At 55.6% G+C, this 13,315-nt stretch overlaps 6 protein-coding genes across 6 annotated transcripts; 2 read left to right on the forward strand and 4 right to left on the reverse strand.

The window, feature by feature from the left end:
• Nucleotides 1–109: 109 nt before the first annotated feature.
• B0T15DRAFT_559317 (pyridoxal phosphate-dependent transferase) lies at nucleotides 110–2,011 on the reverse strand (the record flags this gene model as incomplete). Its single annotated transcript, XM_062870505.1, has 2 exons — nucleotides 1,320–2,011; nucleotides 110–1,229 (listed from the first exon to the last, which is right to left on the reverse strand). The coding sequence occupies exons 1-2, from the start codon at nucleotides 1,547–1,549 to the stop codon at nucleotides 110–112; spliced, it is 1,350 nt and encodes a 449-aa protein (XP_062718664.1). The 5' UTR covers nucleotides 1,550–2,011.
• Nucleotides 2,011–4,171, reverse strand: B0T15DRAFT_258383 (heterokaryon incompatibility protein-domain-containing protein). The gene has a single exon (XM_062863286.1). The coding sequence runs from the start codon at nucleotides 3,990–3,992 to the stop codon at nucleotides 2,046–2,048; it is 1,947 nt and encodes a 648-aa protein (XP_062718665.1). The 5' UTR covers nucleotides 3,993–4,171; the 3' UTR covers nucleotides 2,011–2,045.
• Nucleotides 4,172–5,174: 1,003 nt separating this feature from the next.
• Nucleotides 5,175–6,699, forward strand: B0T15DRAFT_568650 (mevalonate kinase; the record flags this gene model as incomplete). Its single annotated transcript, XM_062870778.1, has 2 exons — nucleotides 5,175–5,332; nucleotides 5,365–6,699. 2 exons carry the CDS (start codon nucleotides 5,175–5,177, stop codon nucleotides 6,542–6,544), a joined length of 1,338 nt encoding a protein of 445 aa, XP_062718666.1. The 3' UTR covers nucleotides 6,545–6,699.
• A 568-nt stretch (nucleotides 6,700–7,267) lies between these two features.
• B0T15DRAFT_495462 (uncharacterized protein) lies at nucleotides 7,268–7,789 on the reverse strand (the record flags this gene model as incomplete). Its single annotated transcript, XM_062867100.1, has 2 exons — nucleotides 7,268–7,280; nucleotides 7,458–7,789. 2 exons carry the CDS (start codon nucleotides 7,787–7,789, stop codon nucleotides 7,268–7,270), a joined length of 345 nt encoding a protein of 114 aa, XP_062718667.1.
• A 1,398-nt stretch (nucleotides 7,790–9,187) lies between these two features.
• On the reverse strand, nucleotides 9,188–10,612 carry B0T15DRAFT_513117 (uncharacterized protein; the record flags this gene model as incomplete). The annotated part of the gene is made up of 1 exon (XM_062868023.1): nucleotides 9,188–10,612. One exon carries the CDS (start codon nucleotides 10,610–10,612, stop codon nucleotides 9,188–9,190), a length of 1,425 nt encoding a protein of 474 aa, XP_062718668.1.
• Nucleotides 10,613–10,843: 231 nt separating this feature from the next.
• B0T15DRAFT_258431 (WD40-repeat-containing domain protein) lies at nucleotides 10,844–12,898 on the forward strand. The gene is made up of 2 exons (XM_062863287.1): nucleotides 10,844–11,555; nucleotides 11,606–12,898. Exons 1-2 carry the CDS (start codon nucleotides 11,021–11,023, stop codon nucleotides 12,634–12,636), a joined length of 1,566 nt encoding a protein of 521 aa, XP_062718669.1. The 5' UTR covers nucleotides 10,844–11,020; the 3' UTR covers nucleotides 12,637–12,898.
• Nucleotides 12,899–13,315: the final 417 nt, after the last annotated feature.

The following is a 13,315-nucleotide window of genomic DNA, read 5'->3' on the forward strand; positions in this document are numbered from 1 at the left end:
TAACAGCAACTGCTTTCAAGTTTCATCACTAAAGTACTAGTCAACTTGTAAGGACTGCGCTTTGAAGCAAAAGCTTTGATACCCATCTTTCACATCCTTCCTCAGCTGATCATTGTCCGACAAGCATAATGTCCCGGTGTCGTTTTAGGAACTCCCCCACAGCGGCAAGGAAACGATCCAGCTCCTCATCCGGTGTCTCCAGGATCATGGCGATATAGCCCCTCCTCACAGTCCAGAACCCAGCCTCCAGCATCTCAAACCAGAAGAGGTCCCTCAGATCCAGCCGCTCCTTTCCCTTCAGATCCTCACCACAAGTGATGTTTTCCATTCCACCTTCGGTAAAGTGCAGCCCCAGCAGAGATCCCTTGCCCGTGACACTCAGCCTTGTCCCCCTGGCCACCTCGCTCAACCGCTCCCTGAACCAATCGCCCTTCTGATTGAACACCACATTGACCTCTGGTGTGTACACCTCATTCAACGCCACATAACCCGCACACATGGCCATCGTATTGTTGTTGAACGTCCCGGAGTGTGCCAAGCTCCCTTCCACCCGCGGGTCATACACAGCCATGACGTCCTCGCGGCCGCCAAACGCGCCAAATGCCAGACCCCCGCCCAGATACTTCCCCAGCGTCACCAAGTCCGGCTCCAGCCCCATCTCAACCCCAAGCCCACCCGGCGCAAGCCGCGAAGTCATCACCTCATCTAGAATAAACAACCCCCCCTCCCGGCGCGCCGCATCCCTCACCCCAACCAAGAACTCCCTCGTCCCGGGGATACACCCACCAGCGCCCTGCATCGGCTCCACCAACACAGCCGCCAGCTCCTGCCCAACACCCTCCACCACCTCCCTAGCGAGCCGCAGGTCATTATACCGCGGCACGACAACAAAATCGTCGCGATCCACCGTATTCGGCGCCGGCCTGCCGTCGGGGAAGGATAACACCGCCCCGTGGTAGGCCCCGGAAAAGACCACCACCTTGCGCCGTCCCGTGAAGTGCCGCGCGCCCGCGACCGCGTGCAGGTTGGCTTCGGTGCCCGTGTTGGCCATGCGCACGCGGGCGAGGCGGAAGCGGGCGCCGAGCAAGGAGGCGTAGGCGTGTTCGTGCACGGTGGTGGCGCCGAGGGAGACGCCGACCTGATCGAGTGTGGAGAGCAGGGTTTGCTGGATGGCTGGGTGGGAGTGCCCCAGTAATCCGGCCGAGAGCTCGCCTACTAGGTCGAGGTATCTTTTGGGAAGGGACACCCAGTCAGTTGTTAAGTGCGGGTGTTGAAGGGGAGTGGCCGGTTGTTGGGGTGGGGAGAAAGGGAGATAGTACTTGTGTCCGTCGAGGTCCCACACGTAGGCGCCCCTGCCTTGCTTCATGGACAGCGGGAATGGGGATGTGTAGAGGAGGGTGCGGGTGTTGCCGCCGGGGAGAGCGCCTACGGCGAGATCGTGTTGAGCTTTGGAGAGGGAGTTGTTGGCGATGAAGCGCGCTTCGGCTGCCCGGAGGGCGGTTTGAGCGGGTTCGTGGTCCGACGGGGTGTTTGAAGACGCCATGGGCATGGGGAAGATGTTGGAACGTTCCCGCTCATATGTTTAGGTAGAGCCCGCACTTGAAAATACGAACAGGTTCCATGCGCACTCAGTTGTAACTTCCCACAGCCGGAGGGCCCTCTGAAAAGATAGGACAACGGAAGGAGCGCCCGGTCTAAGCTACCCCTCACATCGGGCCGGGATTAGGGCCCTGATCACTCGGACCTGCCCCTCTTCACCCCTTCCGCGAGATCCACTTTCTAACACTGGCAGTTAGCAGAGACCCGAGAGGCATATGCGCTTGTTCTTTCGGGCCGTGTCGAGATGGCAAAGGAGGACAGGGTTGGAACTTGGAAACGATCCCGCCTTCGCAGTTGCAGAACTCGCCGTGGCTGATGATCGCATGCATGCATTTTCGATCGAGCAGAGTCAGCATAGCAGCCAGGCAGTCTGTTGATGAAAACGGGATCAGGGCGGAGTCGCCCTCCAGAGTCCATACGAGCGGCCAGGTCGGGCGCGGTAAGGCTTAAGAAAATAAGCCGCGTGCGAATGAAAGAAGAGGGTTATCGTGCTTCCCAATCCTTGTCTCTGGCTCGCTTCCATTTTCAATTGATGAGGTCTCGGTTGGCGGCCCGGATGGGCCAGGAAGAGCACTGGCATCAAGCTTCACAAATATCGTAGTGGTGAGCGCCCGGCGACCTCGGGGGTCGGTGCTCCAGCTGAACTTTGACGCACTCAGTTCGAGTTGTATAGGAGGGCAGGAGATGACGCAACGGTGTCTGAGAGAAGCCGGATCCAGGGAAGCGCCCATGAATTTTCCGCGGAGCTCCGCGACCACGCTCATGAGGGAATAGGGGTTGGCAAGCTCAGACCTCTTGCATGCACGTTTTCCAAGGACGTGTACGAGCCCGCCGGGTCCCTCGCATGCCAGTTCGACCCAAGGTATACGGACACGCCCCACGACGCCGCAGAAGAGCCAACATGTATGTGTGGCCTGGGGATCCCGCGGGCTTGACATGGTTATCTCCACTGCGGCGAGTGTGATGTCTTCGAGGAGGTCGCTCCTGGCGTCAGGGAAATAAGCGTCTCCTCTGTCCCACAGATGCGCCGGGTGGTAGGTGTATCCGAATTTAACCTCGGGAACGACACTAGCGTGGACCCCCCAGCTAACCCGCAGTGTATTGGACTCGTGTTTGCGTGAGGGATTGAGACGAGCATCCAGAGGAAGCGGCGGTGACTGCCATGGAGACATCTGGATGCGGATAGCCTGTGGCTCAGTGAACCTCATGCTGGACAGCTTGACCGAGTATAGCTCTCCGGGGGCGTGCCGGAAGAAGCCAGAATCTGTTTTCCGAAGGCAGATGACAAGGACCTGTGGATCCCGAGGGTCATCGTCGAGCGGGTCCTGGCTCACACGGCAATGCAGAAACAGCCGGGGGTATAGTGTCACCCCGGGCCGGCTCTGTTTGAAAGGCCTCTCATAAAGGCTCTCGTAGTTACTGAGCCTGCCCCCAGCTCGTCTATATTGCCTGTACTTGGCCTTATGAGACGTATCCAACGCTGTGGTCATCTCGATGCCGGCATTGCTGATGATCCAGGAGGGTGAGGGTAGCAACGGATCCCGGACGGGCTCAACCGAGGAGCATCCTGCGAAGTGCAATGGGTCGCGAGCCAGAATCCCGGAGGAGTTAGAAGAGGTGCTGAATACCCAGGCGAAGAGTGACATGTCATTGTACTTCTGGGCTATGGTCTGCTGCAATCGGATAAATGCTTGTTCTCTCTCTCCGTATATCAACGGCATATGGACATTGAAGATGCCCAGGAGGCAGTATGCCTTGTCTTCGAGTCGTGTTGTCTTCCGATTCGCTGCCCAGGACATCCTCTTGGCTATCGAGAGTGCATGCAGCGAGCGCGGTTCTATAAGGACTGCCATGTCGATTCCCGTGACTCTGGAAATAGGACCCGAGAGCTTGTTTCTGGTTCCTCGGAAATTCCACGCCCTGTCGTAGAAGTCAACCACTCCGGGAGCCAGCAGTTCCTGGAGTGTCCAGCCGCGCGTAAACCACCGGCAACCGTGGAAAGCTTCTGCGATTTCGTCGTCAATCTGCTCGCCATCCCCGGTCTCATGGCCCGGGTCCGGCTCGAGGTCTTCCAGGTAGGCAATACAGCGATCGGCGCTCTGGTACCAATGGAACATGGAGTTGATCGACTCGCTGAGCTCGGCGCTGCTTGTTTTGTCGATGCAGCACGTGTCGATCCACACATATTTCTGTCCATTCCGGGACGCGAGGTCGCACATGGACTTGATCTTCTGGAAGCCCCTTTTCTTGGCTGCCAATTGCAGATTCTGCATGTCCTGGAACGAAACCTCCTCCGGACCCCATGTGTGCGAGAGGATCCAGTACTGCCTCGAGTCCAATCCGTCGACATCGTTGAGTTCGAGGAGGTGGGTAGAGCAGTTAAGGAGCCACATGGTGAGGACAATATGGTAACTACTACTAGTAGTAACAAGAACCTGCTTCAGTGTCGTTATGGAGATCGGAGGCTTCGAGGGATGTCAGAACGGGGAAAGACGGTAAGGCTTTTTGGATTGCGGGGGCTGGGTGGAAGGCTGTGGGTTGAGGCGCATCCAGGGAGCTGAGTGGGAGCCCCGGAGTCATAGGTAAGAACAAGAGGCGAAGCGCTTATTATGCACGATGCAGCCTAACTGCCCGCATAGGGTATGCAGAATAACCAGCCCCTTGGCATTTTTTATCCTCAGATTGTCGCGCTGCATGAGTAGTTCGTACATACCAACAAAATATACCATCATACCGTAATATCAGTAGCGATGTAATTCGTTCAGAATTAAGACAGTATCGCAACCACATACAGTAGGTAATGGTATGTTCGAATTAGTATCGACCTCCGTCCTGAATCCCCTTCAAGTTCCCACTACCTGATATCCTTCCCCTTTGGCCCTTCCCTCTCTCCCTCCAACTCCCTTTTCTCAATCAATACGCGTCTCCTCTGTCCCACAGATGCGCCGGGTGGAAGGTGTATTCGAATTTAACCTCGGAAACGGCACTGGCGTGGACGCCCCAAATGACCCGCAGTATATTGGACTCGTGTTTGCTTGTCGACAGGGTCTTGATTGACCCATGCACCTAAACTGTTTGCATTGTTTGGATGCTGAGGGACTTGGGTAATGGTGGGCAGCAAGCTGGAAAAGACTAGTTCGCAGCTGGAGACCTCAGAACAAGTACTGCGAGGGGAGAAGTTAGCGACAAGATTGGGTTTAGATCGCAGGCTTGCCCGGCGCTGGATGGAGGACCGATGACGAGGGACACGAGGATGCTCTCTGGGAGGACGATGTGCAAGAAGATGGGGTCTTTTCTCATACATTCGAGGGCCAATTGGATGAACTGATTGATCAAGAGGAGCAAAGGACAATGGAGTCGTCTAGGCACTTTAGCTGTCTCGAGGTCGCGGGCGAGTAACTGCAGCAATTAGTCTACACGTAGTCCCCGAGAGATGCAAGGCTCCAGGGCTGTCGTTGAATCGGGGATTTCTATAATTAGGTAGTTACTGATTTGTATCAAGACAAATTCCTTACCTCATTCCGCAACCAGCCCAACCATCAGTCCTTTTCCGACGGGCGTCACAATCCAAGGCCATGGAGAGAAAAATTTCATCGCCAATGGCGCCTACATTCATGGTGTCCGCACCAGGAAAAGTCATCGTCTTCGGTGAACATGCCGCGGTTTTTGGCAAGCCAGCCGTTGCCGCAGCCATTTCACTCAGATGCTACCTCCTCGTCACGACCTTCTCCAAGTCCCGACGTACCGTCTCATTGAACTTTAGAGATATCGGTTTTTGAACCACACGTGGACAATCGATACTCTGCCGTGGCCAGTTTTCCACCATGTTTCTAAGAAGAAGTTCTACTACTCTGTTGTCGACTCTCTCGACCCAGAGTTACTCGACGCCATCAGGCCGCATGCGGAGGCCGTGTCCAGAGACCTTTCTAAGAAGCAGCGAGAAATGCATGTACAATCTGCGACCGCTTTCCTCTACCTCTTCCTTTCCTTAGGCTCCCCGCAAAGCCCTGGATTCGTCTACACCCTTCGATCGACTATTCCAATCGGTGCCGGCCTGTGTAGTAGTGCTAGCGTTTGCGTTTGCTTGAGCACAGCGCTGCTCCTCCAGACTCGTACCCTGACAGGACCTCATCCCGACCAGCCTCTCAAGGAAGCCGAGGTACAAATCGAACGCATCAACCACTGGGCGTTTGTGGGGGAGTTATGCATCCACGGAGATCCTAGCGGGGTGGACAATACGATCTCTTCCAGGGGGAAAGCCGTACTTATCCAGAAAAGCACCTCTGGGGCACCATCCGTTACCCCTCTCGTCAACTTTCCGAAGCTACGACTCCTTCTCGTCGACACTAGGCAACCGCGTTCCACGGCCACGCAAGTAGAAAAAGTGCGACGGTTGAAAGACAACCACCCTACGACGATAGACCTAGTCTTGGATGCAATCGGCCAACTCACCGCTTCGGCATTGGAGCTTCTCTCATCTGCCAACTTCAACGGTAATGGCACGTGCGATGCTCTCGACCGCTTAGGGATGTTGACTCGCATGAACCACGGATTGCTAGACGCACTAGGAGTCTCTCATCCACGCCTACAGCGCGTCTGCGAACTCGTCGAACATTCTGGTGTCGGCTGGGCAAAGCTCACTAGTGCCGGGGGTGGTGGGTGTGCCATTACACTTCTCCGGCCAGACGTCAAAGAGGAAACTTTGGAAGAACTCGAACGGAGGTTCACGGCAGAAGGCTTTCAGAAATATGACGCGATCCTAGGCGCCGATGGAGTTGGCGTACTTTGGCCCGCGGTATTCAGAAACGGTTCTGCTAGAGAGAACGGTGAAGAGATCGACCAAGAAAAATTTGAGAATGCCATCGGCGCTTGGGGTATCGAGCAACTGGTTGGCGTAGGGGAGGACCGTGAAGGATGGAGGTTTTGGACGCGAGCTGACGACTGATTTTGGCTACTGTTGAGTTACAGGTAGCCCTCCATCTGCCTGTCGATCAGATTTGAAGATGGGCTTTGTTTCCCTAGGAGGGAGAACCCCGAGAATCAGATGTGGGACTGGTATGATAAGCCAGGGGAATAGCACTCGATAGAATTGATACTGGCGTTTGGCATCGGGCACTCCGCAACCTCTGGCGGCAAGCCCTCACGTGAGAGGAATAGATTCGGACAACTACAATGTCTGCCACACCGAACGCATGTTGAAAGGAGGGTTATCATCAACAGATAGCCAAGCGTTGACAGGGTGATCGTACATGAAAGAGATGTGTAAGTACACACCAAATGACGAAGAGCCAAAAGGTCGGGAGCATTTTTCAGCCAACTTATTCTTTGGATATGTCTTAGTGCAGAAAAAAGGAAGACGTAAGCAGGCGCATGAAAGATAATGAGACAAAGACGTTCTCCAAGTCTTCCCTCGGGAGCTTCAAGTTCCAAATGTAAAATAACAACGTGACACATGCAATCTGGGGAACGGTATCATTATAGGAAAATGCAAAATTCACTTAAGACACCGATATGTAGACAGCACATCAATTACAAGGTTGCAGACATGATTGAGGGTACCCTGTTGTATACTTGTATTCAAGATGGAACGGGAGGCGAAGCGCTTATGCACGATGCAGCCTAACTCGCCGCATATGAAGAATAACCAGCCCATTGGCGTGTCCTATCCTCACATTGTCGCGCTGCATGAGTAGCACATATTAGCAAATATACCTTCATATCGTATTATCAGCAGCGATATAACTCATTGGGAATTAGGACGGTATCGCAGCCACATACAGTAGTGGTACATTCAAATTACCAAGTACTAGGTAGTATTGAACCCCCCCCCCCCTTTCCTTTAATCCCCTTCCCACTACCTTGTATCCTCCCCCTTTGGCCCTTCCCTCTCTCCCTCCAACTCCTTTTCCTCATCAATATCATCATCCAAGATTACCACAGATCCGCCATCGTAAAGATCCCTGTTGTGGTCCCGGGAAGAGGCGGTGCTGACCCGGCTGCTGACACTGCTCGACCTGCGCAGCTGATGGTGCCGCGAATGGGGCAGCTGCGGGTCGCGTCGCGTCGCGGTGGTGGCGGCAGTGTGCACGGGAATCGTGGAATAGGCCGGCGTCGAGGCCGCTGTGGCGACGGTGTCAATCTCCAGGGGGATCGGATTGCCCCTTCTTAGGGAGAGGGCGCGCTGGACCATTGTGGCTGACTTTCTTGCTCTTTTTTCCTTGTCTAACTTTTCTCTTACTTCTTCACCTTAGAGGCGAGTCGTGAATCGTGGGTGAGTGTTGTTGGGTTCGGGTTGGGATGGTATTAGTACGTGGTAAGCAGTCGATAAGCGCTCACTGGAAACCAGTTCCGTGGTTCGATTGTTGAATTAAATGATGTTTCAAAAGAGTGATCATAGAGATTTGGGTTGATAGAACTGTTGATGTGAAGGAGCGTTGGCCCTGGTGGGCTGGGGAGTGGAAGAGCGTGGCTGTTCGAGGAGTTCGGCCGGCATCGAATGCGGCGCTGCCCAACACTACAAGTACTAGCTAGAAGGTTGACGATCGCCTCTGCGAGTGGCGTTCGCCGGAACTTCCTTGTGGGACGGTCCTGATCGCTGGTCAGTATGATAGATTGTCAGCCGGATAAACGGGTTTGATCCCCGCGAACGGCCTTGACGAGACCGTTATGCCTCGGCTTGGGTAAGGTGGCTATGCGGAGATTCAGTGCTGTGCCGTTTTCTATTTCGCTTCTTCCCATGGGTGGCCTGGCCGGTGGTGTGGGTCCAGCCGGAAGTGAGACGCCCCCGAGTCAGACGCCGCCGGCACTTCAACCGGAGTCAGAGGAACTTCCTGGAGTTGATGTCAAAAGTGTTAGAACAGCCACCGCCCACGCTCTTTCGGATTTTTGATTCCAGGCTTTCAAAGTTAGAGAAGTCTATCTGCACTCTTCCGGTGCAAACTTTCCCTGGTTCAAGGGTGTAAGATCAGCCACATGTATATGGTGGTGTGCTGGCCGCCGAGGCGGTGGCCGCCGCAACAGACCTCATCTCAAACTTGTACCCTTGCCCGAGACAAGTTGGTAAAGGCTTCTCAAAGAACGCTGGTCACATCCGACCGTAGACAGTGAATGTTGCTCATTTGAAAGCCGCGTTAAGGACAGTACTATGGCCCGGAGGCAGTGGGCTAATCAACCCCTGAATCGACATTCGACGGGCTGATTTTCCCATGGCAAAACAAAGAACTCCGCGATGGACTTAGTTCCATAGTATAAGTCTGACGAACTTGGCCGGATGCCCGGCCATCCCAGATCACACCGCCAGAGGCCTGTCAGACGGCGTGGTCCCCCGGATCCCCCTTTTCGATGCACCTGATTTCCTTCAGTTTCGCTGCATAAGGAAGCCGGATGAACTACGCAGGAGAAATAGCAAGCTTGCCGTAGCTAGCCCCCGGGGAACGACAATGTTGCTTCGGCATGCCGCAGATTGCTGCCATCAATTACTCAGAGATGCGAGATATCGTACATCAACCATCGTCGTACACACCATCGGACAATGGCCCCTTCCCATTAGGTATCAAGGTTTTGCAACGCCCAGGTCGCTCCGTCCAACTTACTCAGCCGGTGCCCTTTTACCCTCATTGATGTGACGGTTGATCGTCTTCAACCAGTGCCTAATTCTCGGCGAGACGGCAAACTGGAACTCGGGCAAGCTGACCAACTCACGCAGGAAAGGCCCCCACTTGCCCTGGTTGGCGGAACCCATGAAGGCGTCGATACTCTGCACAACCGCACGCGTGCCGGAATTGCAGTACAGGCCCGCCACGCGCATCTCCTCGAAGAGGTTAAACACGGCAACCGGGTCGCCGTACCTGTTCCACAGGATGCGCGCCAACTCGTTGTAGAAGGGCGTGCTCACGCCCAAGACGTAGCTCGCCGGGCCGAGCGCCTTGACGCGGGGGAGAATGTGAAGAGCTAAGGGGGAAGAGCGCGAGAACTGCGTATCAAAGAGGCGTAGGGCGTGGAGGAGGTAGCCTGGATAGAGGGGCCCGTAGATGTTGAGCGGGAGCTTGCTGTTGTCGTTCTTGCGGCTGCGCTTGTTGGCCTTTGTTGAGGCCTCGTCGATGCCCAGCTTCTGGACCATCGGAAAGACCTCCTGCTCGAGAACGTCCCAGAGCTCGAAGTCGGTTTTGGCTTCGTGCATCATGGCCTCCACGCGAGAGCGCTCCTCGCGCCTAAGAGCTTCGTTTCGGACGGACTTGGACAGAGGATCCAGCGCCAGATCGATCTGCGCCGCTGCAAGGTTGTCCTCGCTCATGATCACCTCGCCGGACGGAGCTGGGGTGCCCGTATTCCCCGGAATGCTGTCCTCCTCCATAGCATGCAGCGCCATGTGCGCGGCTCGGCGCAGGCTCGGTGGGAACCGGAGCAGGGCCTTCTCCCAGTCGCCTGTGGTCGACGCAGGATGAAGCGGATCAAACGGCTTCTTTATGTGCCGTCTGCTTTTCGTTTGCACTTCAGCCGCGTCCTGGACAATGATGTTGATCGCGCTGCGGACAGACTCGGGATTCGGGGCGTTCGTCCTAACGCTGAAGTCGTCGGAGTCGGTGAACCCGAGATTGGACGGCTGGGAGACGGTGGCGGTCTCTGCGGAGGCTGTAGCCAGGTTTGTCGCATTATCGGATGGTTGGCGGGGGAGTGAAGCGGCTGGAGGAGAGCGGGCTTGCTTGCGGGACGCAATCTCCTCAAAGATGCGATTGAAGATATCTTGCTCCTGGGGTGTGATTGTCGACCGCACACCACTAGGTTCGGCCTCTTCTTCTGGTTCATGATTCTTGCGAGGGTACTCGTATCCTTCTGGCAGCTCAAAGGGGATGTCGTCATGCCTAGACGGCGGCGGCCAGGGTCGGCCTCTTGGACTGTTGCCTCGCCCTGTCGAATAGAGGAGGGCGCGGAACACAGAGTTTGAGGGACCAGGGCGAGTAAGCCGTTGCAGTGTCCGCGTCTGGTAGAGGAAGGGGAGCAAAGTGGTCGACATATTGCGCCAAATGTTAGGGTCCGATCCCCCGTCTCGTCTTTCCCGTTCCTTGTAAGTTGTGTGCGCGATGTTTTGAGTTGCTTCCGGCTTTTGTCTCTTGAAAAATTCCCAGTTGCCTGTTGACCCCTGTGACCTGTCATCCGTGTCCCCACCTGCAGAAACGCCACCAATCACGCTTCGCAAAGACTCAGTTCTTCCCCGTGATTTCGCGACTTGACTCGCAGTGGCAGGCGCGCCTTTGCTTAATTGATTCTCTACTGTCGCGCATCCAAATCCTCCAAGGCTGCGTTCCAGGTTCTTTTGCCACAGATTGCTAGTCGCACACATATGATCACGGGATTCAATTGTAATCTGGCCGCAATTTTTTTATTCTGTCACCTGATAGTACAGGTGTTTTTGTAGCGCACCATGCCGCCCAAGAAGGAACCTGCCATGAGCGCGTTCGAGCGCAAGCGTCTCGAGAACATCGCGACAAACACCGCGATCCTAAGCGAGATCAGCACCACGGCGAGCAAAATAATTCCGAAGCCCGCGCCGCCAAAGCCAAAGCGTTCAAGCACTCCGCGAACTAAACGAGAGCCCATCAAGCGGGAGCCGGTCCTCCCGACGCGAAAGAGCAGCAGATTAGCAGGAGTCGATGCCGACGCAGCATTGCTCAAACGCAGGGCTGAAGTGGAAGCGGAAGCTGAAGCTGATAAGGCTAAGGCAAAGAGGTCGCGAGTCAGCGGGGACCTTAACCTCGGCGATATTCAGGTTGAGGGCCGCAAATGGGAGGGAGGCCTCGATGGGTTGGCGGGCCTGAAAGGCCTTGCTGTCAGGGGTGCACAGCCCGGCGTGCGGACATTCACGGACGAAGACATAAAGGAGACAACGGATAAGGGGCTCAAAGACCTACGGTTGCGCATGAGCGGGTTGAAGCTTTATGAGAAATGGCCAGTGCAAGGTAATCTCTCTGTTCCCCTGGGGCCGAGGATGTCACTGACAGGCGATCAGACATCAAGATCGTGCCACAGCGGATCTACTCAATGGGCTTCCATCCTACGGAAAATAAGCCCATTGTCTTTGCCGGCGACAAGGAGGGCGCAATGGGCGTCTTCGACGCATCCCAAGAGCCTCTCAAGGTCGAGGACGATGAGGATGAGGAGGCGGAGCTTGCTCCTCCAGTAATATCAGCCTTCAAGACACACGCGCGTACCATCTCCTCCTTCCACTTCTCTCCTGTCGACGCAAACGCCGTCTACTCGGCGTCGTACGACTCATCCATCCGCAAACTCGATCTCGACAAGGGCGTCTCAACCGAAGTCTTTGCGCCGGCAGATGCAGATGAGGACTTGCCTATCAGCGCGATCGACATGCCGATTAATGACCCCCACATGATTATTTTCTCCACGCTCCAGGGCTCCCTCGGCCGGCATGACCTACGCACCAAGCCCAGCACCGCAGAGATCTGGGGCGTCACTGACCAGAAGATTGGCGGCTTCTCCCTGCACCCTCTCCATCCTCACCTGGTCGCTACCGCCTCGCTGGATCGCACCCTCAAGATCTGGGACCTACGCAAAATTCAAGGGAAAGGCGACTCCCGTGCACCCGCGCTCCTTGGATCGCACGAGTCGCGTCTATCAGTCTCCCACGCGAGCTGGAGCAGCGCAGGCCACATCGCGACGTCCAGCTACGACGACCGCATCAAGATCTATTCGTTCCCCGACGCCAGGGAATGGCGCGCGGGCCATGAGCTGTCAGAGAAGCAGATGAAGCCTGCGCACCAGATCCCGCACAACAACCAGACTGGTCGGTGGGTGACGATCCTCAAGCCGCAGTGGCAGCGCAGTCCGCGCGACGGGTTGCAGAAGTTTGTGATTGGCAATATGAACCGCTTCGTGGATGTGTTTGCGGCGGATGGCGAGCAGCTGGCGCAGCTGGATGGCGATGGTATCACGGCTGTGCCTGCTGTCGCGCATTTCCATCCGACGATGGACTGGGTTGCTGGAGGAAACGCCAGTGGGAAGCTGTGTCTGTGGATGTGAGGTGACTCGCATACCATGTACATGCAGCTACGGTTGGTTGGCTTCTTGGACAGCAGTTGCTGTCGGCCATGAGTGTGCTCTTAAATCTAGCGTGGGTATTCCCTCACACCGACATTGCATTACTCCGTTACTGTGCAGCTGTCAAGTTTCAAGTCGGGCAGTGCATCCTGAAGCCCCCGCTATCAGCGCCAAGTCATCTAGTTGCAGCTAGAACTCATATCCGTATTCTTTATGCAGACCCCAATAGTTAGAGTAATGAGGTGGGCGAGATCGGAACAGTAAATGGCGAAGTAGGTAGGCACCTTACTGGTACTTGCATGAGGGAACAGGCAGAGCATTGCGACTGAGCATCGATGCACTTTCCGGTTGATGGTTGCATGTGATGGTTCCACGGGTCCATTCGCATCATGGGACCCAGCAAAAGCTTATCGATAAAATTACCAGGCCCAGGCTTCCAGTAAAACACGCTCAGGCTTACGGGAGAGAATGGTAGGAATTGGACTCAAAAGCAGTCAACCAGAAGATGCCGTATCACCCATCCGTCATCGTCTCAGGCTACAAGTACGAGGGTTGTCATCCAAGCTTTCGTAGTCGGAGACGGCGTTGCGAGGACCCCGGACCGTGCGTGGGTCTGGTGCGTCACACGGGAGGGAACCTTACAGGCCGCCCCTGGGCCGCG

The sequence above is a fragment of the Chaetomium strumarium genome (assembly GCF_033439665.1).
Source record: "Chaetomium strumarium strain CBS 333.67 chromosome Unknown B0T15scaffold_6, whole genome shotgun sequence".
Classification (NCBI taxonomy): domain Eukaryota; kingdom Fungi; phylum Ascomycota; class Sordariomycetes; order Sordariales; family Chaetomiaceae; genus Chaetomium; species Chaetomium strumarium.

Excerpts from the sequence above, each read along its gene's own strand:
- B0T15DRAFT_258383 (XM_062863286.1), bottom strand. The coding sequence starts at position 3,992 with ATGTGGCTCCTTAACTGCTCTACCCACCTCCTCGAACTCAACGATGTC.
- B0T15DRAFT_258431 (XM_062863287.1), top strand. The coding sequence starts at position 11,021 with ATGCCGCCCAAGAAGGAACCTGCCATGAGCGCGTTCGAGCGCAAGCGT. Across the intron at positions 11,556-11,605 it reads TGAGAAATGGCCAGTGCAAG|ACATCAAGATCGTGCCACAG; the intron begins GTAATCTCTCTG and ends ACAGGCGATCAG.